At 46.8% G+C, this 27,648-nt stretch overlaps 1 protein-coding gene across 3 annotated transcripts in view; it reads right to left on the bottom strand.

Annotated features, from left to right (window-relative positions):
• Positions 1-27,648, bottom strand: part of LOC308080917 (nck-associated protein 5-like) — a 133,994-nt gene that overhangs the window by 64,478 nt on the left and 41,868 nt on the right. The window contains exons 1-2 of one of the 3 annotated variants that reach the window (XM_080423019.1): positions 21,358-21,992; positions 7,791-7,854 (exon numbers count right to left, since the gene is read on the bottom strand). In XM_080423019.1, the coding sequence (XP_080279145.1) occupies positions 7,791-7,793 (3 nt within the window). In that variant the 5' untranslated portion in view covers positions 7,794-7,854; positions 21,358-21,992. Of the gene's footprint in view, positions 1-7,790; positions 7,855-8,792; positions 8,962-21,357; positions 21,993-27,648 lie in introns of those variants that run through there. The other 2 variants (XM_080423020.1, XM_080423023.1) reach the window with 2 other exon arrangements.

Below are 27,648 nucleotides of genomic sequence, written 5' to 3'. Positions count from 1 at the left end.
CATCTACCAACAGAGCCTCAGCCAAAAGCTTCAATAACAACACTGAATTTATTGCCTACATAATAGTAAAATGCTCTCAGTTGCTTTTGTTCAATATATAATTTCAACGATTTAACAGGGCCGAGAGCCATTAAATCAAGCATTACCATATCTTTATGTGGCCAGTGAGCCCAGGCAATACATTGCACAGTTTCACAGATGAAGTATTTATTGTCTGCACAGACTTCATTGGCTTTGGCTTTGTCTTGTGATAGCCGGCGTGCTAATTGAAAGCATATTATTGCTCAGTCCCAAGCCATAAGCTGCAAAGCAACATGCATATACGGTAACAGCCTGGGAAGATGCTTCTAAAGTCAACAGTGAGATGAGATGTGATGACAGCACGCTTGGCAAATGTCTGTGAGAACATTTGCTGAGGTTAATCCAGCGATTGAGAGGATAATCCACTAGTATGACTTGGCTGTCACAACTACTGTGTGCATAGTCTGTACTACCCTTTTTCTCCAGCAGAGGGCAACCTTTTCCTGGAGAAAACTTATGTCTGGCAGTTATGTTCCCAAACAAAGCCAGTGGTATCAAACAATGAATGCACTGGTTGTAATAAAATGTCATATCTCATGGAACAGGTCTTATAATCTAGGAAATGGCAGAGGCTGGATTCTAAACAGACCTCTTTAGCTGTATAGATTTTTTTCAAAGCCCGGATTGTATGTTTCCGGATTAATTTAGGCCTTTATTGTTATCCAGCCTGGTCTCATTTCCTGGCTGATAAAGAATCTTCAATCAATATAATACAACATTAATCATCTATCATATATGTAAAGCTTTCTCTAGAAAGACTCAATGGAGAGACAGATGGTATTGATTTCAATATACTAAATGTACTGTATGTAAAAAATATGATATAATGAGGAGTGCACGGTTTTAAAACAAAAAAAGAACATTAGGTTATTGCAGTTGAGTAAAAGTCACAACACAACAAATCAAATTTCTGCAGTGAGCAGGATTGTAATGTAGTTGCAATTTAGTCCAGAATGAACCTTGCCTTCTCAGTAATTGGACAGCATTTGATTATAACATTATTTACCCTAGCTGAATTACCCAGGGCTCTCTAACCCCCCTGATAGCTCCATGATCCATGGAGGATTGTAAATTAATTAGGGACCTCTGCCTCCCCGGCTGCTCTTGGGCCCATAATGCTGCTGTCTCTACCTCACAAAAGGAGAACGTGCAGCGTGCAATGTTATCACAGAGAGTGGGTGCATGCACTGGGTTTATCTGTGAGGTTGCGTGCGCGTGTGTGTGTGTCCATGTGTGATGACTGCGCTTCCCAAATGCTTGTGTGTTTATGTCCTGTGTGTGTGTGTGTGTGTGTGTGTGTGTGTGTGTGTGTGTGTGTGTGTGTGTGTGTGTGTGTGTGTGTGTGTGTGTGTGTGTGTGTGTGTGTGTGTGTGTGTGTGTGTGTGTGTGTGTGTGATTGACTAAGGGTTTGTGTGTGTGTGTGTGTGTGTGTGGGGGGGGGGGTATGGGGGGTTCTGACTCAGTAATCTCTTCATTAGACAGAAAACCCTGGGTTGAGGCTCTTTGCTTAATCAAAGGACCTGAGGCGGACCTCTGGCTCACTGCTAAGGCAAACATGAGGGATACAATACACAGCACAGGTTCCTCATTCATAAATAAAACATGGAGGGTGGGCTCTGTGTGTGTGTGTGTGTGTGTGTGTGTGTGTGTGTGTGTGTGTGTGTGTGTGTGTGTGTGTGTGTGTGTGTGTGTGTGTGTGTGTGTGTGTGTGTGTGTGTGTGTGTGTGTGTGTGTGTGTGTGTGTGTGTGTGTGTGTGTGTGTGCGCGTGCGCGTGCGCGTGTGTGTGTGTGCGCGTGTGTGTCAGATGAAACTGTAACAGGGGGAGGCTGTGGCTGTCTGGCACACACACACACACACACACACACACACACACACACACACACACACACACACACACAATTCCTCTGAAATGAGAGGTCAAATGAGTCACAGAAAGATATTGTACAGTGCATTTAAAAACAAACAGAGGGGCCCTTTAAAATAAACCACGTTTGAATTGGTGAATAGTAACAGGACAAAGATCACACCGTAAGTAATGGTAACAGGACAAAGATCCCACTGTAAGTGAATGGTACCAGGACAAAGATCACACCGTAAGTAATGGTAACAGGACAAAGATCACACTGTAAGTAATGGTAACAGGACAAAGATCACACTGTAAGTAATGGTAACAGGACAAAGATTGCACTGTTATTGAACGTTAACCGGACAAAGATCACACTGTTATTGAACGTTAACCGGACAAAGATCACACTGTAAGTGAATGATAACAGGACAAAGATCACACTGTGTAAGTGAATGATAACAGGACAAAGATCACACTGTGAGAAGCGATTCATCAAAGCTTGTGGTGTTCTTTGAGATGACTTCTCTCATGTAAATATGTCTGAACCAAAACAGTGTGTTATTCACTAGAAGTCCAGGCCCCGCCGTACCCCAAGGGCTCCATCAATTCAATTATCACACAGGGCCACCACTACATTAGAGTGGCTTACTTCTTTCTCATAGAGCCACTGGCACTAAAGGACATCATACACACACACACACACCGCAGGATATGCAAAATCATGTGAGTGGCCCATTTATCATTGCCATGAGAGCCCCCCCGCCCGCCCGCCGTCCCCCATCCATCCACCAATGCCACCAACCCACACACACACACACACACACACACACACACACACAAATATCACTTCACGTGCTCAGGAGACTGGGTGAATGGAGCTAGTGTGGAGATGCGATTTGGGCCCCGGCTGTCAGTGCTCGTCACCCGGTGAGTGTGCTGAACGCCGGGGGACCCCATCTCGGCCCTCGGCCCTGTCCGCGGCTGATAAGCCCAATCTGCAGAGACAGCACCTGAGCCCCCACCCCGCCCGCCCGCCCTCCGCCGCTCCTGGTCCCCAGACCTCTGGGCTGTCACGCGTCCCAGTCGTCCCTCCAAACAGCTGTCAAAGACGCCTCCGCCAAAGTCCCTCAGCGATGGATCTCCGCAAGGACAAAGGCAAACGCCGGGGCTCTCAATCCAAGTCCCGGGAAGCCTGGTCTAGCTTGCTACGCTGCCAGGTTATCAGCTCTATCTGATTACACAGCAGTACTGTGAGTCCCCCATGGCCTGGAGGAGAGAGGCAATGAACTCAAGCCTTTCTCTGTATGTCCTTCAAAAGCCCCCTCTTTAAATGACCCTTCAATATACTGAATTTGAGTACTTCATTCAGAAATGAAGTACTACTTAATCACATTAACCCTAGCGTCTCTATTCTGGGCATGTCATAACAGGCATATAGGAACATTCTGCAAAAAAATAGCCGATCTACAAGCACGCCGCTACACAACATGATATAAGCTTATAGATCAGCTATTTTCGGCGAAGGGATTTGGTGTAGATGGAAATAAAGAGGGGGCCTAATATAGACCCCTGGGGGACCCCGGTCAACAAAGTATATAGGGTTTAAGGGGTTAATGATAGCCTATGTCTCATATAATGTAATGTTATGCACTGTGACACGTACACTCTTGTGGACTGTGAGATAAGGGGAATGCGTCTTTATGGGCAGAAATAGCCGGTATGCATCTTGGCACCAGGGCCAGACTGCTCTTCCATATATTCACATCTGCAATTACTCTCCTCTGATCATAACTGTGTTCTCGACATGAATTAAACCACAACATCTGGTCCGGGGGTCACCATTTAGGCCCACCAGGGGTCTAAATGGACCCTTACGGGTCTGTAATTCTGAGTGTAAAGAAAAATAGAACCTTTTTCTTTTTCTATCTATGGGAACCTAATCTATTTGGACCTCCGGGTGGTCCCTGGACCAGACGTTGAGAACCAGTGAATTAAACCACAGACATTTCTTAATTGGAGCAAGTCAAGTGAGGTTGATGCATAGGTCTCTACAAATTCGCGCTTCACCCGTGCAGGCATTAACTCATCAAACACAGTAATTCATCTGAAAGGAAAATAGCGTGTACACAGCAAAATCCTGTGCGTAAATTGTATTCTGAGAGTGAAAAAAAAATGGAGCCTTACGAGTCAATTTTCACACTTTCAGAGTTAAATTAACTCTCAGGATTTTGTATGTGTATGTGAATCTATGTGTGAGGTTCATTATTTGCCTATAAGGGGCTCAGATAGCACGGTGTGTCCACCAAAGCCAAAGAAAAATAAAGCTGGTTTCTCGCAAAAGCGAGCAAGTTTATTTTCCCATGTTGTTTAGACAGCCGTTTCCAGTGGTTGTAATCGCACCCAGCGTTTTTTAAATGGCCTTTTTTAATGGGACAGCCTGGTTCCTCAGCAGCAGAAGCTTGTGTTGCCTTTACAAGCCTACATTTGGAATCTTTTCAGGATTTTTTCTCCTCCCCCCACCCCACCCCCCGACAGGAAACCCAGCATCCTGCCCTTTTCGACTGACTTCGATCAGGGTTTAGCGTGGCATCAAAAGGGCGAGGGGAAAACACAGCGACCCTGCCCTGCACCACGCCTCTGGGCTGAGGCGCGAGGAATTCCAGGGGAAACCTACAGCAGTGATGGGGCTCTCTGAATGAGCGGTTTGACTGGAGACGGACAGGGGCAGGTTTGTTGGAAAGAGTGAGAGACTGGATGCTGTGTCTGAGGCCATTTGCATGTGCTCTATCAAATACCCGGATGGTTTTCCGCATCGAGGTTCGAAAAGACCACGCTCCTTAGAGGTGGCCAAGAGTGCATTTAGTGATATTTAAGGAACCATTAAGGCCAGTTACTGCACCACCTCTCTAACTAATAACACATCATGTGTGGTCATTATTTACAATGAAGCTAGCCACCCATGCAACACCCACTCGGCACAATTCAGCACCTAAGCCTGAACACTGAATACCTAGAAGAGTTTGAGGCAATTCCTCCAAATGATCCATAACAAAAGAGTTTTGTGCTTAAGGCCTGGCTACAGCCACAGCGTTTCACAACGGGAGGTCCAATTAAAAACACACACCCCCTCTCCTCCAGTTAACAGTGCTGTTTATACAGCTTCATTTACACTGACGGCAGTATAACCGCGCAAGCAAGACTATAGACTACAATTGTGCCTGTGTGCTCCAGTGCCACGCACAATCATAAAGATGCGTTTCGGGCATTCTTTCCCCGACACAATGCACTCGTAATGCTGCAACGTAACAAGTCCCCACAGGGCTACTCAGCAAAAAGCCCACTGGAGTGGCAGCCCCACTCTCTCTCTCTCTGTCTCTCTCTCTAATCAGGTTACATAGGACTCTAATGGCTACAGAATAAGAAGACAGAGGCAAAGAACGCATAAAGGCTCACAAAGAAAGGCATCAGATATAGCGGAGGGGTAGACACTTCAAAAACAGTCCATGGCTTTTTAATCTGTCTCTCTCTGTTAGATCCTTGGCAGGCGGAGAGTTTGGGGACGGGGTAGGGGGGTACTTGGGGAGAGAGATGGGCATGGAAGTGGGGGTGGCGAGAGGGTTCCTCTAGGGGCACCGTGTGTAGTTCACACTTCACACATGGCCAGCACTTTGACAATTATCTCCTTGATGCAGCTCTCTGCTTTTCATTACTATTAAAGCACCGTGCCAGAGCTCCATAGCCTCCCAGGAATGCCAGAGAGAGAGAGAGAGAGAGAGAGAGAGAGAAAGAGAGTGGAGCGAAGGGACTCTGGGGGTGGGGTGTATGTGTGAGGGGGTTAATCCCAATTTCAAATGGAGCTTTAGCAATATCTGCCCCCGCCTTCTCCTTTCTTTATTCTTCTCACCCGCTCTCTCTACCACACAGATCCCCCCCCCCCCTCCTGTCTGGCACAGATAACTCGTCCACCTCGTACACGCTTCACACACACATACGTGCACATTCGCTCATTCACATTACACACACACACACACACACACACACACACACACACACACACACACACACACACACACACACACACACACACACACACACACACACACACACACACACACACACACACACACACACACACACACACACACACACACACACGCAACAGTAACAGTTAGCATGGTATCCGCTTGCACGAGATTGAGAGCGGAAGTAGACCCACAGTACAGCCAACAGATATCTGTTCTTCCTGGTTGCTGTTTTGAGTTCAGTCCGGTGGGTTGGGGGGGGTGATTGTGTGTGGGGTAGTGGGGCAGGAGAATTAGCGTGACCGGAGCTAGGTGCTGACAAGCCGTGGTGTGGTCCTGACACACACACACACACACACACAGGCCCAGTAGGTCTTGTTCTGTGATAAACAGTGGTCGCCACATGACTGTGATGTGACGGTCATGCATCGGCACCCGGGGGTCCACGGGCCGGTCGGGTGGGGGGGGGTCGCATTCCATCTGTCCACATCCACACGCTGTGGAAATTGACACTGAATGAACCCCCTCTCCTTCATGCACACACACACACGCGCACACACACACACACACACACACACACACACACACACACACACACACACACACACACACACACACACACACACACACAGACACACACACACACACACACACACACACACACACACACACACACACACACACACACACACACACACTGAGGAAAATGCCACTAATGCCACACTCTGCATGACTCCAGCGTTCTCCATGGCAATGTAGTGCAGTTCACACAGGGTTCACGGGAAGGAGAATCTCCAAGGGCCTACAACAGTATGTGCCTTGCTGCCTTGACAATTCTAGAGGGATGGAGCCACACCCCCCCCCCTCCAGCTCCCCCGATGCTCATGTCAGAACAGAAAAGGTAAAATAAAATGACTTTGCCTAAAGGTGAACACGTTTCCATGTGCTCGCATCTCTCAAATGTACAGTATCTGATGCAAACAGGCCTCATGTGGTTCAACAACGTGACTCCCGAGGACGGAGAGGAGGTGCTCCTCTGCACCCAAACTGGTGCACATATCGGTAGATCAAACCTATGTGTATTGATGCCTTAAGCCTGTTCCCTAAATGTTTTCCAGAGCGGTTTGACGTCAAATGGCTGGTGGTTGGGCCTGCTGCCATCAGCTGACGACGGCTCCATCGCATGGCTACAACACACACATGTACATACATGTACGGTACATATACACTTGCTTGCAATCTCACAATCTTTCTCTCTCTCTCACACACACACACACACACACACACACACACACACCTTCCCCCTGGACTATTTTGCATGCTAATGCAAGTTCACCTTATACAAGGTAGACCTCAATTTGACCTTTTTAGAATTTTTAAGATAAAGTGGCAATGCGATGTGACTCAACGCTCGGCTTAGTAACGCCCGATTTATACTCTAGCTCGTGGCTATTTTAGGTGCGCAACACCGGCATGCAACGAAGTATAAATCAGGCGTAACACTGCAGAAGAAACACCGGTTGTCCGTGAAAACAAAATGGCTGAAAATGATGCAAGAGTTGAATGAGCGAGACGCACAAAAGAACGGAGGGACTGAATGAACGAAACGCAGGGTGAAATATCAAATTGCGGTGACACATTGGGTGCCGAGCGTTATCTCCGGGGTAGAGTTGAACACTATATCCTCCGTTGATGAATGGTGTTGAGACAATAGAGGATGACTTTGGCTTGGCAGAGCTTGACAGTGTGTGTATGTGTGTGTGTGTGTGTATATGTGTGTGTAAGGGGGAGGCTTTTTGGCTGCAAGCAGATTACAGATTACAGAGGAGTTGTACGTTACCATTGTTCCTTCGCTCTTACTCCGTGCAACTTCCCTCTGCAGACGAGCAACGGCCAGCTTTTCCCTGTGAAGAAGAAGTAGAAGAAGAAGAAGAGAGAGAGAGAGAAGAGTGAATGGATCAGCATTTTTCATTGAAGGCCACGATAGATCATACATGACAGTACAGCTTCGTTTAGAAAGTGTCACTTGCCAAAAAATACAGATTTTCCGCAAGCGACACTGCCGTGCCACATGGAGTATAAAGTAGGCTTAAGCAGTGGTTCCTCGTATACTTTTCGGTCTGTGTGTTCTCCCCACTGAATACTGCCTACAACGTGAAAATCCCGAGTGCTGATTTAACCTCTCAGAGAATCTCAGAGAACCTCTCAATGAATGCTCAGGATTTTACTGTGTAAGAGCACAAAAGGAGATCTGCAGGGACCTTAGCATATCTTGCATGCACACCCACACACACACACACACACACACACACACACACACACACACACACACACACACACACACACACACACACACACACACACACACACACACACACACACACACACACACACACACACACACACACACACACACACACACACACACACACACACACACACACACACACACTGGAGGCTAAACAAAGAGCATTACTGTACACATGCAATTGGTTTCCCATGCGAAGGCATTCCACCCTTTAACGGGAGAAAGACTTGGCACACTGACAGGGTTAACAAACGGCTCTTGTTTATTTGATTTTTTTTCTTCTTCCTGAGGTATCACAACAACCGCACTGCTCGAGCCTAAGCACGCCAGCCACAGTAACGTCTAGCAGCGCCAGGCCGTAAGACAGTCATAAGATAACGAGGGCCGCGTCTCCCAGACGTCTCCCCTCTCGCGTCTCCCCCTCCTTTTGACATTTTTGACATTTTTGACGTCCAGACCCCCAAAAATAACTCAATGACTAACATATATTGTAGTCTGCTTTGACAAGATCATTATTGTTCCGCAGAGACCTACCTTGAGGGGGGAATCCCGAGTGATTAAGAGACAGCTGGTCGTCAGCTGATGAATAGTCTGCCAGCTTGACTGAGAGCACAGTGAACCGCAGAGGCGTCGACACAAAGCTGGCGCTGGCGGTTTCAGCGCTCACCAGTACCGTGGCCTCTCTTTGAGGAGCCCGACTGAATTTGAGGAAAGCCGAGCCTGGCATGGCGATTGTGAAACACAAGGCAAGGCGACAAATCCGGAAGGAGGTCAAGCCAAGCAGCCCCGACAGCTACGAGCCGGAACAGTGAGACGCGGCACCGAGGGCGTGTTTGGGTGTGGGAGTGTGAGTAAGCTTGTGAATGGGCATGAGGTGTGATAGTGTGCCTACGTTTATATATAAATACGCGCGCACGTGCGTGTGTGTGTGTGTGTGTGTGAGTGAGGTCTGATGTCATTTTTCTAAGAATGTGTCTGTGCGTGTGTGTGTGTGTGTGTGTGTGTGTGTGTGTGTGTGTGTGTGTGTGTGTGTATTACTATACTTTTGAGGGCCAAAGGTCCCTACAATTATAGTTGAATTTGAGAAATAAGACATTGTGAGGACAATTTTTGTGTGTGTGTGTGTGTGTGTGTGTGTGTGTGTGTGTGTGTGTGTGTGTGTGTGTGTGTGTGTGTGTGTGTGTGTGTGTGTGTGTGTGTGTGTGTGCGTGTGTGTGTGTGGTCATGCTCTACACCTGAAAACTGAGTAACACACTGGCGTTCCAGTCCCACAACGTGTCTCTGCAGATTACCACATGAGCTTACGCTGTTGCACAGCCTGGACAATAAAACCCCCTCTGGAACTTCTCAGCACATATACTGTTTTGCTAACCAGGAGTGGCCTGGAATTCCTCCCGTCTGTGTTATGGCTGTGCGTCAGACATGTAAGGGGTTAAGTTTCAGGCCACTCATGCACAGGCGTGTTACATGGTACCGTGAAACATGAGCCAACATGCCCTGAGAAAATCATTTCCCAAAATAGAGCAATTTGACATTTTGTGTTAAATGTAATTATAGTAATTGGCAGAAGCAGTAGTGAAAACAGCGTTTCTCTGCGAAGCGCTCCGCTGCAATTGCAGTCTCTAGAATGATATGAATTTTTTGGACGGCTTTCAAGTGCAGATGAAAGCAATCCACTACTTTGCAACAGCCTTGCATATTCTGCGCCGAATGCGTTTTGTCATTTGCATTTCAAATCGCATCCACGCGAAACGTTTCTCGCCAATCATCGCTTGTTTCGCAAAGCTTTGCCAGCTGTGAAAACCATCCTATCAAAATAGTCGGACACAAGGAATGGTCCAGCCCAAATCATGCATCTCAATCTCAATCCATCTTTTAGATTTCAATGATGTTGGTGGATAGGTAAATAGCCATTATTTTCATCATACTGTACATACTGTACACACACACACACACACACACACACACACACACACACACACACACACACACACACACACACACACACACACACACACACACACACACACACACACACACACACACACACACACACACACACACTCTTTACAGTCTCCTCTTTTCTTATTAATATCTGTCCTAGTGCTGCTTGTACAATGTGTGAAACCTAAAATGCAAATAAAAGCACAAATAGTTTCATAGCAGGGATCATAGCACAGGTCCAGTCACTCAGATCCACCAAGCTAGGATAAAGTTATTCTTAAAGTGACAACGGCGCGGTTTTCAGGACAATGGGGCCCCATGAGCCTGAAGGGGTTCCGGTAGATGGTACTTGGTTCTGACATCACTGACAAATCCTTGACATATTCATTCCACCACTGAAGCAGCTACAGTAGCATGCTGAGTCTCTTGCCCAAGGACACGCGTGGGCCCTGCTGACTGTCAAAACGACTGGACTGAGCATGTAGCTACAGTGTGTGTCTCAGAAACACTGTTTTGCTCGGCAGGGTTAGAGTAAAGAATGTGCAACTGTGTATATGGGCTACTACAGTGATTCTCAATGTTTTCTAAAATGTTCCCCAGTTTGACATGCTTTATGCATGTCAAACTGGTATAAGATTTGTGGTAGCATATTCTATCATATTTTTTTGAACCAGCTTTTTTGTTTTATCTCTGAGACCTCAATCTACACTGTAAAATCCTTTATTTAACTGTAGAGATCTGCATCCACAGAACCAGGTCAATTCCTTTCCATTTGTACACTGTCAAGAGTTACAGAATTTGGACCCCTAGTGGTCCCCGGACCCGACGTTGGGAAACAGCGAGCTATTTCAGTGGTCTCCACGCGTGATTATCAACAAAGAATAATTGTCGGCTCCGGTGTCAAATGGGATTAACTCATGGCGTGTGTTTGGGGGTTCAGAAGTGTGCACGTGATGTGTACAGATGAGAACGCCACCGGTGGATCAACGGCAGATCCATACCCGCTCCTCCTCCATCTCCTCCCACCATTTCGCTCACTCTTCTTTGAACCTAATTATGAAGCCTGGCCGAGTAAATTCCATTAGCCGATCGCGGGGCAGTGATCATATTGACATGGGGGGCTTCCAGCCGTTCTCAGTGACCTGGAATCACCACCGGCGGCATGTGGTGAGGGCGTGCGTTCACTGGAGCCAGCCCGAAACCACCTGACAATATTCCCCCTGACTGTCCACTTCCCAACTATCCTGCATCTTCCCTTCCTTTTGCTTCCATGGATCACAGGCTCACATATCCATGGTGCTTGTTTCAATGCTCTGTATACGCTGCAGGGGGTTTTGCTTCTAAGGATATGTTTAAAACATAACCATACACATGCGGGAAAATCTTCAAAATGCTCAGTTTCAAGTGGATTTTTAACACACACACACACACACACACACACACACACACACACACACACACACACACACACACAAACACACACACAGAGACATCTTCCTTCATGTTCTTCCAGCAGCCTCAAAAGCCCGACATCCATCCAGCCAGACAGGCATTGTCTGGATGGACGAGACAACAGCGAATCATCCTTGTTGTTTCCACTGTGTTTCCCTCACTCAGACACAATGTCACATCTCTCAACAACCAGCCCCGTGTTCAGCATCAGATCTTTGGCGGGCGTGCAGGACACAAACACATTGAGTCACACGCTGGGGGTGGGGTGGGGGGTGGGAGATCAATGGCAACGCAGGCATCGCCAACCTGAGATGACACATCGGACCGGGATACTTTTGGACGCGTCACTTATTACCCTGGCTCCACCATACGGGTTCATTCTAAATGATCTGATGTACATTGTCTTCACGTGTGACTGTGGGAGGATGACAATGAAAGATGGGGGGGTTGGGATTGCTGTCTGTCTCTTGCAGTTTCTTTTGTTCTTTTCCTTGCATTAGTAGTTGTGCTACTGTATGCACATTCTAGTTAATATGTATAATTAGCCAACACTCTCTCTATATACGTAGTGTATCTACAGTATATAAGATAACTGCCAGATATGAACTGCTATCCCATTAGATCCCATGACTAAATTTTACATTGCATATCATTCTCCCTCTCTTTACCCTCAGTTTCCTGTCTACCGTATATACAAACTGCCTAAAAATGAATATGAGCACATTTCCATTTTTGTCATGGAAGCCTTATGCCTGATCTATACTGATTTTGATACACATCGAACATTGAAAATAGCAGATCAACAACTGTGAGCCTGTATAACATTATAACATAGGCGTCATATGCGAGATAAACTCATCTCAGTCTTCTTGAATCACCAAACAAACATGAGATGGACTTGAGAGATGCGTAAATGTTTGTATAGAAAGTGAACGCTTGCATGCATTCATGTATCAGCGTCTGCTGCCCTGCTGTGTTACTGTAAGAGCCCTAGCATGCACACAGCCATCATGCCCCACATACAGCAGAGCGTCCTGTTCAGAGTGGCACATTTTCAAGCTTTGGAATGATGGGTCATTCCCATCCCTAATCCTCATATGTCCATGTTATGTAACCCTCCGCACGCACCCATCTCTAAGGTTGCCCCCGCCGGGACAATGACTTCTAACATCCAACCTCGCAAGCCAACACAGCTACAGTACAACATGCAGAACGGTTAGGAAAGAATCTGTCTGCAAGACAGTTAGAACTACATACGTGATATAAAAAAATGATTTGCCTCAATATACGTATGCCTGCTTTTAGTTACTTTAGCTTCCAGCGGGCAAGTGGGTGGGGTTTGCACATCTGTGACCATTCAGAAGGTTTGATGCGTGGGGCAGGTCCAATCAATCACCAAAAACAATTGTATCTTCCAAACTGTGTTCTGGCCTGGGTTTCCACTGCACACAGCTGGTTCCTGACCTCACCACCTCAGCCCACTCCAACCCCCCCCCCCCCCCCCCCCCCAGGTCTCTGACCGTAGACCCCGTCTGCACCGGAGGGCGTCAGAAAACAGGAGCCACATGTCAGCACCTCACACACGGAGGCCAGACTTCCCTCCCTCCCCGCCCTCCATCCCTCCCACCCTCCCACCCTCCCACCCACCCACCCAGCCAGTCAGCCAGCCAGCCAGTCAGCCAGTCAGCCACCAGCTAGTCAGCCAGCGAGACCAGCCAGCCAGCTAGTCAGCCAGGCTCAATGATCCTTACCTCACTGCAGCAGACCATCAATTATTGACGAGGTGAAATGTGATGAGGTTTCTCTGGAAGCCACACAAAGAACAGCCCCTCTTGCCATGCTATACCATGTCCTTTCATAGTATCCAAACAAAAACAAAGTGGCATATCCACCCCCTGATTCCCACACATTTTTCCTTATGCTCAGTCAGAACCCAATGAAATGTTTCTTATTTCACCTGGAATTTGTCAATACATGTGTCTTCCATAATGATTTGTCTGTACTGATATTAACATGTATAATTTTGTCTAATCCTTTGAGAATATTAATATAAAAAAATATTTCACAATGTAAGCATAAACTAATTACTTTACACTGATTAGGGCTCATGATTAATAAGTTCAATATAGTGATTACGTAGTATGTGAACTGTAAAATTAGCCGCAGGGGTGTTTGGACACGTGCAGACTGAGTATGCTGACTTTAAAAGAGATGCCATATTAACAAAACATACACAAAGTCAACAACATCTCAAGTGTGTCGATCGGTTTATGTTTCTTGATTACATCCCGCCTTTGAGCTTCATCAGTTTAAGTGCTGGATAATGCACAGCAATACAATAGGAGCCATGTGCTGTAAAGCGCAGACTGACATTGCATGCAGCCTTTAAGGAAGAACAAGAACACAACTGATTAATACAATCAAAAGAAAGCTTTGGGAAGAATTAACACAATCACCCATGTAAACACTTAAAAGGAGCTGTGCTGGTGAGGGGTAGTAATCAGAAAGAAACAGAAGACTATATGGATGGGTCTGACTGACCACACGCCTTCGTCTTGTAAATTCCAAAATAGGAAGAATAAAAAACAGCAGGAAGACAGTCAGGAGGAATGCTCTCGGCGGGTGTGGGATTAGCCGCGCTTGCTTGACTGTCAGTCTCCCTAAAATGTTTTCTTACTCGGCGCGTCGGGCCTGACCTCAATTGTTTCCCGGCCCCACAGACATGCATTACTGTCTGGGTAAAAACACAACATCGTGGCCGAGCAGATGTTCTTTAAAAAATTCTAATAATCCAGTCGTCGGCATCGTCCGCCATCGAGGGGACTGACTCACCAGCAAGAATGTGGACGGTGGTCTAGACACAGTGTCATACGCGTGCACATGTATACGCTTACAGTGCATAATAAGCGTGCACGTACACCACAAACACAGAACACAGATAGACAACTTTCCCTGCATGCTCTCACACACACATTGGAATCTCAACACACACAAATCTAAACCCATAACAGGCCCATCTGAAGATGACATGAGAGATTTTTCTTGTCTCTCTTTTGATGGAACAGTACGCAGTAAAACCCTCAGCGTTAATTTAACTCTGAGTGTGTAAAAATGGATCCAGATAAGACCCTTAACAGGCCCATCAAAAGATGACGTGAGAGATTTTTCTGGTGGAGCGGCACACGGTAAAATCCTCTGTGTTCATTTAACTTTGCGAGTGTAAAAATGGACCCAGATGGACCCTTCTGGGTCCACGCGTATAGTTGAACCCCAGCCAACATCTCTCTCAATGTTATGCTATGCTTTCACACCAGGCTTATCAAGAGCACATTCTCAGTCAGACACTCATGTTCCAACAGGTAATCATGTGCAAACTCAGACGCCTCGTCTCCTTCTGGGAAGGGTGACGATGTCACGCTGTCAAGCATGTGATGTGATAGAGTCGGCATTGAACTTACGACTTGTTTATTTGCATGTCACTCCGCCGTGCTGCATTGCCAGATCTGCGCGGACGACATTGTTCAGAAGGAAATGCAACTGTGCAGAGCTCTCATACAGAGGCAGGCGATGCACATTTTGTACACACACTGTACTGTACGGTACGGTACCTGTCAAAGGTTCAGCTGACTCTGTGCAAACGCTATCGGCCGTTTTAGATTGGCTGTCGACGCCTCGTTTTCAGAGGAACGGGCAAACAGTGGGCCTTTACAGCAGCAGACAAATGGCCCCTTCCCCGTACAATAGGGACAAAGACACATAAACAGGACCCACACTCAAGCCAGGCCCTCGCCTCCTCTCCCACACACACACACACACACACACACACACACACGCACACACACACACACGCACGCACGCACGCACGCACGCACACACGCACGCACACTTGCGCACAGACACTCACGCACACAGACACACAGACACAAAGACATACACACACACACACACACACACACACACACACACACACACACATACTGTACATACATAAACCAACACCCATGCATACTATGTGTGCATGTGTTTATGTGTACAGTAGGTGTACATATTAGAAAGTGTGAACTGACTACAAAGAGAAAGAACTGAGGGAGAGAGACAGAGACAGACAGAAACAGAGAGAGAGAGAGAGAGAGAGAGAGAGAGAGAGTAAAGAGAGAGTAAATTGAGGAAAGAGAGAGTGAGAGAGAGAGAGGAAAGAGAGAGTAAAGAGAGAGGGAGACCTCTCTCCCTCTCTCTTTACTGGTAAAAAGAGAAAGAGAGAGAGGGAGAGAGAGAGAACTCATCCAGATCTGATCCCAGCTGGGCCAAAATGAAAAAAAAGGGCCCAGCCTTTGGACATTTGGAGGTTTGCTTGTTTCTCCCACTATTACCAGCTGATTTATGAGCGAGGTAGCGGGGCGCTGAAGTTTGTTGACATTCCCCGCCCCGCGCGACCTCAATAATGAAACCTAGCCCTCTCCAGAACTCGTAAACGGCCCGCTTCACAGCGAGGATCGCTGTGACAAGTCAAGAATATATGAAACACGAGGGAACGGTTACACACAAAGACCTGGGGAGCCGCGATGGCTTTGATCCGAAACTTGTGACAAACGTTTTAAGATGTCACTGACTGCAGTAAGGACTGACAATGACATTTTGTCTAATCTCCCAAATCCTCTCCGTGTGGGAACTACAACACACAACCCACGTTAATGTCTTTAAATGTTTTATACCATTTTTTTTTTTGGGGGGGGGGGATTTTTGCCCCAAAGTTAGACGCTAGTGGGTTTTCTCTCTCTCTTGCCAAGCAGTAAAGTGGATGCATGCGTAAAAGAGAAACATCAACAAAACTTTTTTTTTTACAGGCGGGACAATAAAGCTTTGTGTCTGCATGCCAAGAAACTGACATTGTACAAAGAGAAATAATCCTCCAGATTAGCTCTCAGGCCAAACCTGATTGGCAAAATGGGCTGTTGAAAATGTCATAACGGAAGAAAAAAAGCCCCAGCCTACCGGCGTTTGCACCTTTGTGAGCTGAAGTGAGCCCGTCCGTTAAGAAAAACCACAAGAATGCCCTGGCTCTAATGACATCACTTAAAAGCCAGAGAGGGTGTCTGGGTAAAGCTTTTGTCTCCAGGCAAAACAGCCAAAGCCTGCCATAAGACATTGATAGCCAGCAAATAAAAGCTTTTTATTGCTTATAAATTGCATCGGCCCATTAAGTTTTACGTTTTTCTTGAGTGACACAATGCAACGAGCCAGGCAAAGTCAAAGAGTAGTTGGCTATCTTGAGGTTTCTCGCATATTTGGAACTTGTTTTTAACGATCTGTCTCACTATACATGGAAATTCAATTATAGTAGCTAATACTTTGGCTCTTTAAATCAATAATACGCCATTTGGCCCGAACGACCAAATCATTTGTCGAAGTTTCTTTTGGCCACAAATGCAGCATCTGCAACGGAGCAGACTGAAACCCAGAGACATACCAGACCATCCCTGTTGCAGAGCACTCTGTGGGATCCTTGTTGTACTGGGTTATTTTTTTCATTTTTTATTTTCCCACGTGCTGTTCTCAGGGGAAGATAAATGTGGATCGGGCTGAGGGGAGGAATGCATTCAAAGCACCCTTAATTGAGCTGGATGGCCTGCAGTCACAGAGGCAGCGCCTCTCAACAAGGCTACGAGGGTTGAGTTCCATAGCCTCACACGTACACATCATTAAAACTAGGGGGTAAAGCGGCTGACAGCGGCTCTGTGGCGTCGGGGAGAGGTTGGGGGGGGGGAGACTGAGATCAGGGTTTCCCAAAAAACGTCTTCAGCTCGAGAACCAAACCAAAATACCTTATGAATTAACCACTTAAGCCCTATTTCCGAGAGACAGTGGAAATGATGGGAAACTTGTCTAGAAGGAGCCCCCCCCCCTCGAAAATAAGAGTCCTTGTGGCTGTCAATGGAGGGAGAACTACTCCCATGCTGTGTGAGGGCTGCTGGTCCAGCCATTGAACGGAGGAACATTCCTCAGTAATTCAGTTTGACCTGAGCCCAAAACGCCACCGCTAGGGTCAGTGAATACAGTGCACCACATACGGGGAGAAGAAGAAAGGGAAGGAGGGAGAGATGGAGAACAATCTGGGAAAATCGGATGCAGGGGAGTGAGAGGCAAAGTGAAAGAATTGGAGGTGAAGGAAACTTCACGGTTATGCTTAGTTGCACACTGTTGTCGCAAAGAGTTGCAACTTGCAGCACGACGTGCTGTGAGCTGTGTGCATAGACAGATGTGCACAATGCGCACACACGCACACACACACGCACGCACGCACGCACACACACACGCACACACACACACACACACACACACACACACACACACACACACACACACACACACACACACACACACACACACACACATTATGGTGTAACAATAATAGTTTCTTACTACCCCGTGACCTGTGTGTCAGGCCTTGACATACAGAAATGGCATATAATGTACTGTATAGTGTACTCAAAGCGGTTCTTGAGGGGGTTCTAGGGGGTCCCCAGCTAAACTATTTAAACACTTTAACCCTATAAACATCAGGTATTTGAAAATAGACGATCTACAAGCTCAGAAGACGTTGCGATGAGTGAGCTAATAGATTGTCTATTTTCAAAATATCTTGAATATTATCTATCTTTGAAACATTTACACAACACAAATCTTATATGGTGGTCCCTGGCACAAAAAAAAATCATATGGGGGTCTGTGTACAAAAGCATATTAATTTGGGGGTCCTTGACATGAAGACAATTGGAGCACCACACCACTGCTGTACGCCAGTGATTTTCAACCTTTTCAATTTCAAGAACCCCCAGTTTGATGTGCATTAGGCCACGGACCCCCATTTGATATGATCTTTTATCTCCGGGACCCCAATTTACACTGGTTGTTGACGGTGTTAACCATGGTCAGCAGATTGTTTTGTTCGGCGAAGGTATTGTGGGTTAACCATTATCAGCTCTGGCAGTGAGTCGTCTAAAATGTCAGTGTGCTTTATTCTGCATTAAAACTTCCTCCTCTAAAGAGTGTTCTCTTACACAGTTGTATTGCATTAGTAGAGCAGCAAGTAGGTCATCTGAAATTCATGCCAGCGCGTCACTTCAGTCCACCGTAAATGTGCCTCATGTTTCGCGACTTAAAACTGCTTGAATGTGGGACGAGTAATGCGGTAATGGCACAATAAGTGCATTTTACTCAAACTTCTAGATTATGGTCAGAGTAGGGAGCACAGGAAGGGGAGAGACACAGAGAGAGAGACAGAGAGAGAGACACACAGAGAGAGAGAGAGAGAGAGAGAGAGAGAGAGAGAATAAGAGTAGTGAGTAGTAGCAAATGGTTGCATGCAGTATAGGGCTGTAGTGGAGATTCTCCACAGGGAGAATTACAGTTTTAATTCCATAAAATCAAATCCCTCCACTTGGCAATCCTCTTATATGCAGTAATCCCCAGGTAGGTTTCATGGGCCAGCCAGGGCTCAAACTGTCCAGTACAGACAACACGTCTGCCCCTGGTGGTGGGACATCACATCACCGCTGAATCCAAAGTGGTTCATTTAACCCTTTAAAGACCTGAGGCCGATTCTACAAATGCCTTCTAAACCGGTAGTTCTCACACTTTCACTAAAAGGTTCAAAAATAGCAGATGTACAAGCTTGCAGCGCGGCCCGAAGGGACGCGCTGTGAGCTTGTGTATCTGCAATTTTTGAATAGCCGACGCTATAGTCTTAAATGACACAGATGCTTTCCTGGTTTAACTCCTTTAACCACCCATTTCATACTTTTTAATGCCTAAAATAGGAACACCAGGGTTAATGTGGACCACTGACCATTTAAATGGTCTATTTTTACACTCTTGGGGGTTAAGAGTGAAAGAATATGTTTATGAGTGACCCACCAAATGGCACATGTCACTGTGTGAGGCTGTGATCTGGCTGGGAAGCAAGCAAGCGATTCCCAGTGCAACTCAGTGGCAAGTAGAAGGAGAGAGAGAAAAAAAAAAGAATAAGAGAAGCTGGGCATTCCTTTCTGGCGTTTTGACAACACTGGCAGAGGAAGAATGGTTACATCTCGCATGCTCTCCCATGCTTTTCGTTTTCATGGTCCCGTACGGTTCTGTTTGCAGAAATAACAACTTGTGGTAGAAACAGAGGCCAGGCAGCAGCCTCCGACTGTGAGCGGGGCTGGAGGTTTGTTTATGTACCCATGGCGGATCTAACCACCATGATTGGATGCATTTAAAACCTCTCTTGTATACGGTAAACACGGAATACAATGAGGAGAGGCACCATGGCTAACGTAGCACACACAAACAGAAACACATTCATGCATGCACAAACACACACCCACACAAGCATTCTTTTTTTTTTCTCCACCGTTTTAAGGCGTTTAGCTGACACTCTTATCCAGAGCAAGTGAAACTGCAGAATGGGCTTTACCTTGAACGTGCGCACGCACATACTCGCACACACACATATGTGTACAGGTGTACACACACACGCGCAGACAGAGAGGGGACGTAATTCATATTGCTGGCTGCGGGGCTATTATATCTCGTATACCAAGCCTTCCACTATAGTCATTTCATTGTGGGATTAGTCAGCCAAAACAAAAATCTTAATCTGACCGAGAGAGAGAGAGAGAGAGAGAGAGAGAGAGAGAGAGAGAGAGAGAGAGAATAGGGTAGAATACATTCCAACACATACAAATCCCCACAGCTTATTTTACCAGTGAGTGGGCTCCGTTTCTGTGTCTCTGGTATCAATCAGAATCAAAGTCTCTTACACGTGGAATGGCTGGCCCGAGCTGTTGCCACTAGCAACAGGACACGCGATTGTGTTTTTTTTTTCTTCTCTAGTTCCTTTTTTTCTTCCTCTGCAACTGGCTGACAGCAGTAGAGTGCATTGCGAAGCTCAGGCCCTGCACACGTATCTTATACTGTACACTGCACTACCACTCCTGAGTAGCAGTCCTGAGTGGTAATTCAACTCTGAGAGTTTAATCTGTACTCTTTACACACTTTTGCAGTGTAGTGGTGATATAACAATGTCAACCGTGGCTCAGGACAATATACCCCCCCCTCTCATGTAGACTCCCGATGTAAAAATCATCATCAGCCTTCATTGATTAGCTAATGTGTGTGATGGTCCGCCTGAAGCCCCCCCCACACACACACACACACACACACACACACACACACACACACACACACACACACACACACACACACACACACACACACACACACACACACACACACACACACACACACACACACACACACACACACACACACACACACACACACACACACACACAGCTCCCAAATGCTCTATAAACACATATGAACGGGCACTCTTAATACCATAATAATGGCATACAGGTAATCATATACACACACACAACTCACAGTTTAAAAGGCACAACAAAAGTCTGCCCTCAACACAACACAACAACGCACGCTGCTGCCGGCGAACGAAACACTGCAACAACCGTGTCATGCAATGGTCTCATGATGGGGAGAGAGTGAGACAGTGTACAGTAAAATCCTCAGTGTTCATTTATCCATGTGTAACTCATGAGACTGCACAAACTGAACCAAATGGATCATTAGTATGGGTCCATTTGGTTCCATTTGTGCAGTCTCGGGATCACAGTTAGTGTGGTGCTGGTGTCCTGGCCCTTACCCCAGCCGACGGGCAGCATTCTGGTCCTCCGTGTTCAGCGGGGGACACGCATGGCAAATCCACCAGCACGCCCCCCCTCCACCCCCGGCTCCGCAGCTGCTAACCAGTGACCTCCCAGCTGATAAAGTTTACATCCACAACGTGGCGTCGATGCCGGCTTCACGCCGCCTGTCTGTCCGTCCGGCCGGCTGCCTTCCAGCCTGCTTGACAGGGACCAGAGTGCCTCACTACTCTTCCCCTCTCAGGCTCTCTCTCTCTCTCTCTCTTCTCTATCTGTGTCTGAGCTTCTTCAAACACGCTAAGCACTGACTCCCCTGTTCATCTGATTCATTCTTCAAACCTCTCTCTCTCTCTCTCTCTCTGCTGTCTTGCAATCTGTCTACATGCGTCGTCTCTCTCCCCTACATTGTCTGTTCTGCTGCTCTTGCAGTCTCTCCCACTCCACTCTTCTTTCAGGCTGCTTACACGCTCCCTCTGCAACGCGAGTCAGCTCTCTCTCTCTCTCTCTCTCTAAATCTCTCTTTGCTTTCTCCACTCAGTCTCTCGATCACACTGCGCACAAACACACACACGCTCAGATCCTCTCTTCTCTTCACACTGTGAGCCCAGCCACCCCCACCTCTCTCTCTCTCTCTCTCTCTCTCTCTTTCTCTCTCTCTCTCCTTGCGTCCCTCCTCCGTGGTGTGTCTCTCCCAGCCGGGACTGCAGGACGTTTAACATGTGTTCGGGGGAGAGACGGCTGCCCTGCTGCCTCTGAAGGTGTCTCTTTCCCTCAGGGGAGGAGAGAGGAGAGGAGGGGAGGGGAGAGGAGCGTATGTGTGGGACGGGGAGGAGGAGCTGGATGGGGCGGGGGTGTTGTGGTGGTGGTGGTGGTGGTGGAGGGGAGGGGGGTGTAATCAGCCTCGACACAAGCCGGAGGAAGACGTGAGCAGGCGATGCTGCGCTCCGCTTGTGATGTTCCTAACTGAGCTCTTTTTGTTTAGCAAGGGAGAGAGAGAAGATTGAAAGGAAAGAAAGAAAGAAAGAAAGAATGAAAGAAAGAAAGAGTGACAAACAGTGAAAGAGAAAAAGGTGGGATAGGTTGGAAGGAGAATGAAAAGAGACAGGCACAGCAGAGGGAGGGATCAAGGGAGAGAATGAGAGAAAGAATGAATGAAAGGAAGAGTGAAGAGAGAGCAATTAAAAACAACAGCAGAGGAGACGGACGGATATACAGAGAGAGTAAGAGACAGAGATAGACGGCGAGAGACAGAGAGGGAGAGGGAGTGTAAGAGAAGGAGAAAGAAAGTGAGAGAGAAAGTGAGAGAGAGAGAGAGAGAGAGAGTTGCGTGGTGGGTCTGCCTGGGCAGAGTGTCTGACTGGGCTCTGGCCCATCTGCTGCAATCACAATCAGTCTCAGCTGAATGGCTGTGACACACTGGAGCCCGGAGCCTGGGCCAGGCAGTACGGCTGACAGAGCCAGGAGGACAGATAGGAGAGAGAGAGAGGGGGGGGGGGGGGGGGGCTACCCTCTATTGTCTACTCCCCAATAGGACCAGTGCAAAAAGGGAGAGGGGGGGGGGGGGGGGGGGGCAATGAAAAGGGGGTAAGAGATGAATTAAAAGGGTCCCGGCGACAGGGCCCTCAGTTAAAGAGGGGTGGGGGGGGGGGGTTAATGACTCATAAGGCTGACCCAGGCCAGCACAGTGGCCACTTTGCCCCACATTCACTGGGACTAATGTCCTAAACGAACATTTACCCTGATCAAAAGAGAAGTGTGTTGCTGCTGGGGGGGGGGGGGGGGGGGGGTCCTGGTATAGGACTCTGACAGGAATTCAGCATGCTAAGACTGGACCTGAAGGACTGTCATGGACGGTCATGGTCTCGTCGGCGAGAGTGATCAAAATGAAACGGTCATGGGTTTTTATCCCCCCGCAAACGAGAGTGGACACTCTGGAAGCATCCCGGTCATCCTGGATGACAGGATCACATCTACAGGAGAACATGAAACCTTCAACTGGAGGGGTTTTCGGGACAGAGCGTGTTCCGACGCAGCACAAGATCAGCATGGCCCGTCACGTTTTTTTGCCCATCAAATGCTCACGACCCGCGATGAAACTGACGGCGCGATTCACATTCATCCTGATAAAACTCATAAAGATTCATGACACCTGCCTGACGGGGAGGGTTCCATGGGGTGACCGAAAAGTCACCCATAATGAACCCCAAAGAGACGAAAACATAATTGTGTTTATCCTAAGCTCAGCTGTGTCGCAGTCGGTGCAAATCTGAATACGCGCTCAGGCGTTAGCAGGTGGTCACCAATTAGACACCATTGTCCCATTTGGATAGAATGGGACAGAATAGAAAGACAAATTGAGAGCTGAGTCAGCAGTAATGGATACATATGCAGCATAATCAAGAAATATTGAAGTTGCCTTCCCCCTTCTAATTCAATCAAGTGCAAGCGGCCAACACTGAGCGATGGACCATGTACACAGGGTGAAAAATTGACATCAGGCGGTCAATGGTCGCCACAGTAAACTAGACATCGTCGCTGTCGGGCACCTTCTACGTATAAAACTGTTACTTTTCAGAAAATGTTCCAATGACTCCAATGTATTATTATTTATTCAAATAAGTTATTGTTAACACTTTTCATTGGTTTAATGTTTATAAAACCCACAGACAGACTTGACCACTTTCAAGCTAAAAACACGTAAGTGAGGTTGTAGATCAGTTATTTTCACTATTGTGTGTGACACGTTCACACAAAGTATTAAATAAGCCATTAATTTAGAAAAACACATTCAAAGATTTAATATGGATGGAATACATAAAAGATGGAATATAGAGATAGGCTACAAGGTTTCTGCCTGACAGCGACACCATACTTATTTATTTTTTTTCCCACAAACCCTCTCTCTCCAACCGACCGACCAACCCTGTTCTCTTCTAATCAAGAAAAACAGGCTATATGTTTGTTTACTTTGGGTTTACCGCACACTATAAAATCCTGAGTGTTAGTTTAACTGTGAGTGGCTAAATTGACTCGTAAATGGTTCATTTTTACACTGAGTTAAACTAACTCTCAGAATTTTGATGTGCATGAACAGTGTCACAGAGTGGCGTGTCCAGTCGATTATGTATGTATGTGAGTGTGCGTGTGTGCGTGTGCGTGTGCGCGTGCGTGTGCGTGTGCGTGTGTGTGTGTGTGTGTGTGTGTGAGTCTACCCATGTACACGTACGTACAAGTGTGTTTATCCACAGTCGCAGAGAACTGTACATGCACTGTACAACCGCATGTAGTGTGTGTGTGTGTGTGTGTGTGTGTGTGTGTGTGTGGGGGTGTGTGTGTGTGTGTGGGGGTGTGTGTGTGTGTGTGTGTGTGTGTGTGTGTGTGCGTGTGTGTGTGTGTGTGTGTGTGTGTGTGTGCGTGTGTGTGTGTGTGTGTGTGTGTGTGTGTGTGTGTGTGTGTGTGCGTGCGTGCACGTTGAGTGATCTGCTGAGCTCATTAAGGGCCCAGTTATTGCTCTGCCAGGGGTGTCAGTGACAGATATTCCACTGTTTGGAAACACTCGGCCGCCCACACAGCCAGCCTGGCTCCACCACTGTCTCCCACGCGCACGCACACACGCACACACACTCACACACAAATGTACATGTGAATTTAGCACACATACAAGTATTGCATTCCACAGAGAGAGAGCCTGGGCGATGAGAGAAGGAGACAGAATAGTAACGGATTGGAGGTCAATTCGATATCTGTATTGGAGGGTGATGTGTGGAAAAGAGTTCATGAAGTCAAGGTTCAAGGGGTCGTGTGCTTTTGTTTGTGTGTGTGTGTGTGTGTGTGTGTGGGTGTGGGTGTGGGTGTGTGTGTGTGTGTGTGTGTGTGTGTGTGTGTGTGTGTGTGTGTGTGTGTTTATGTACTTTTTGCATGGGTATACAGGTACAAATTGCAATGTAAATACAGTGTAAACGGGTCCAGTTAGTTTTATCTCTCTCTCACTCTGCATTTCACTCTGCATGTCCAGGGGCTCCAGACTTCAACCACACTGCTCCTCCTCCACGACACTAATCCACGGGAGTTTGATCACCCATGAGTGACCAGAACAGTCCAAAGGGAGGCCTACAGTCCATACGTCACTTGAGCTCATTACTCGGCCCCCCGGTCGATGCCATCGTCTAGGTGTGTGTTCCTTAGGCAGACATTAATCACACAGCGGGGGGTAAAAAAAGAAATAACTACTCCCCCACCCACCCCAGTCTCCCCGAACACCACAAAGACGATTAGCACGTACACCGTACATGGTGTTTAAACCCAGACGTGCTGCGGGGAAAAACAGCTATTTAATGTCTGATTGGAGCTAGAAGTAAAGTGAGGGGTGCAGAGTCATTTTGGAAAGACATCAGAGGTGTTATGGGCGGTTTGGAGTCCATCTCAAAGAAGTTTCCTTGTCAGTATGATTAGAAACCTTTTTTTTTAGGTGGGGTGGAGTGGGGGGGTGGGGGTCTTCATAGTGGAGCAAAGGAAATGCCAAGGCGTAGACAAGCCACGTGTTTGTTTACCCAACATGAGCCAACTCCACATCTACACAGCTCAAGACAGCAAACACCCAGACAGATGGGAATCACTTGACCGGTCACGCTGAAAGCCCTACCGCAGACTCTCTCTCAGTGTCTTTGTATGTGCCTGTGTATGAGAGCATGCATCAGACATATCTGTTTGTGCTTTTGTGCCTGTGTTTGTCTTTTAACCTCGGCGTGACAGGCTGAAGTGTGTAACACAATGAATGCGATAGTGTCAAGCTAAAGTGTGCAACACAAAGAATGTGATCATGTCAAGCCGAAGTGTGTAACACAACAAATGCAATAATGCCAACCTATCACAAAAGTGTGATAATGTCATCCAGTTACATTTAATCGACCAGGGATTTGGCGGCAGACTATGACAGTCCGATAAATTGACATCATCACCAGACGAAATGTGGATTCCCCACTGAACCCTCAAAAAAACACCAAGGCCAGCCTCAACACACCGCATTCATGCAGATCAAATCAAATAACAAAAGGTGGAGACAATGAGCAGTCGACTCCCCAGTAAATATTTCACCTCTCTCCAGTTGTCTCAGAGAGGATGTTTATCAAAGAGGCGAGCACTGGCGGTGAATAACCCAGATGCAACCACTGTGACTTCCGACAGTCAAAACCCGGTGGGCTCTATCAATCCTAGAACCCACACGGGACCATATCGCACAGCTCATCTTAATACAAGGATGTTTTCCAAAGTGCTTCATAGCGCTCGTATCAGTCAAAATAACGGCACGCTTTCATGAGCACAAAAGGAAGTCTTCGCACATTCTCCCCAAAGCTTATCTTGAGCTGGTTAAAAAAAAGTGCTTTCACAGCACAATGAAGAGGTAGATAACTTCAGTTAATAGACTTCAATGCCATAACAACCTTTGAATAATCAAAGCAACAACTGTCAAGTCTAAATAATAAACACTCGCACTCAAAGAAAAATCTTAAACTGTGCAGTGTGTAATCCCAGAGATATTCTGGTATTCTTAAATGGTTCAAATTAATGACTTGGAAACACTTAGGTGAATACCAGAGATAATTGCTAATTATGTGAGACCCCACTGGAAAAGGTAGCAGTCTTAAATATAGCTAATTGCTCGAAAGAATGTTGATAATACCCCTAAGAGTCCAAATACCAAGAAAACACATCCAAGGTCTTACACAACATAGAAAAGCCTTGTTACAGGAACCATAAATCTTGTCTGGTCACATGTCAATATAAAGCAGGAATGTTTGTTTGCATTCAGAGCGTAATCGTGCGGATGTTGGCTGTGTTATGCTATAGATGTCTATTCTTTTAAATCAGATACAGTGGGCCATTACTTAGCTTTATGGCTAACCTTGACGGAATCATTAAGAGAAATGTATTGCTTCCTGCAGAAAGGCTTTTCTGATTCACTGTGGCTAATGATATAGCATAGCATACCATTTCCTAAGTACTCACATCAAGTGTGCATGGGAAGGCAGCAGTTCGCTTAGCGATGGAACGACCTTGAGAGAGTATCAATAAAAGGCTTCATTAACCCTTTAAGACCGGGAACGCATCTGTGTGTCATTTTTAGATTTCGTTGGGCTATTCAAAAAAAAGCAGATCTACAAGCTCATAGCGCGGCACTCAGTGCCGCCCTATGAGCTTGTATATAAAAATATAAAAATCGTGAAAATATGTGCAAATCTTTGAATATATATTTTTTTAATACATTTTTAGAATCTGCCTCAGTTCTTAAT

This window comes from Gymnoscopelus braueri (assembly GCF_963280865.1).
Source record: "Gymnoscopelus braueri genome assembly, chromosome: 24".
In the NCBI taxonomy this organism is placed as follows: Eukaryota; Metazoa; Chordata; class Actinopteri; order Myctophiformes; family Myctophidae; genus Gymnoscopelus; species Gymnoscopelus braueri.
This window is presented reverse-complemented; position numbering and strand designations above follow the sequence as displayed.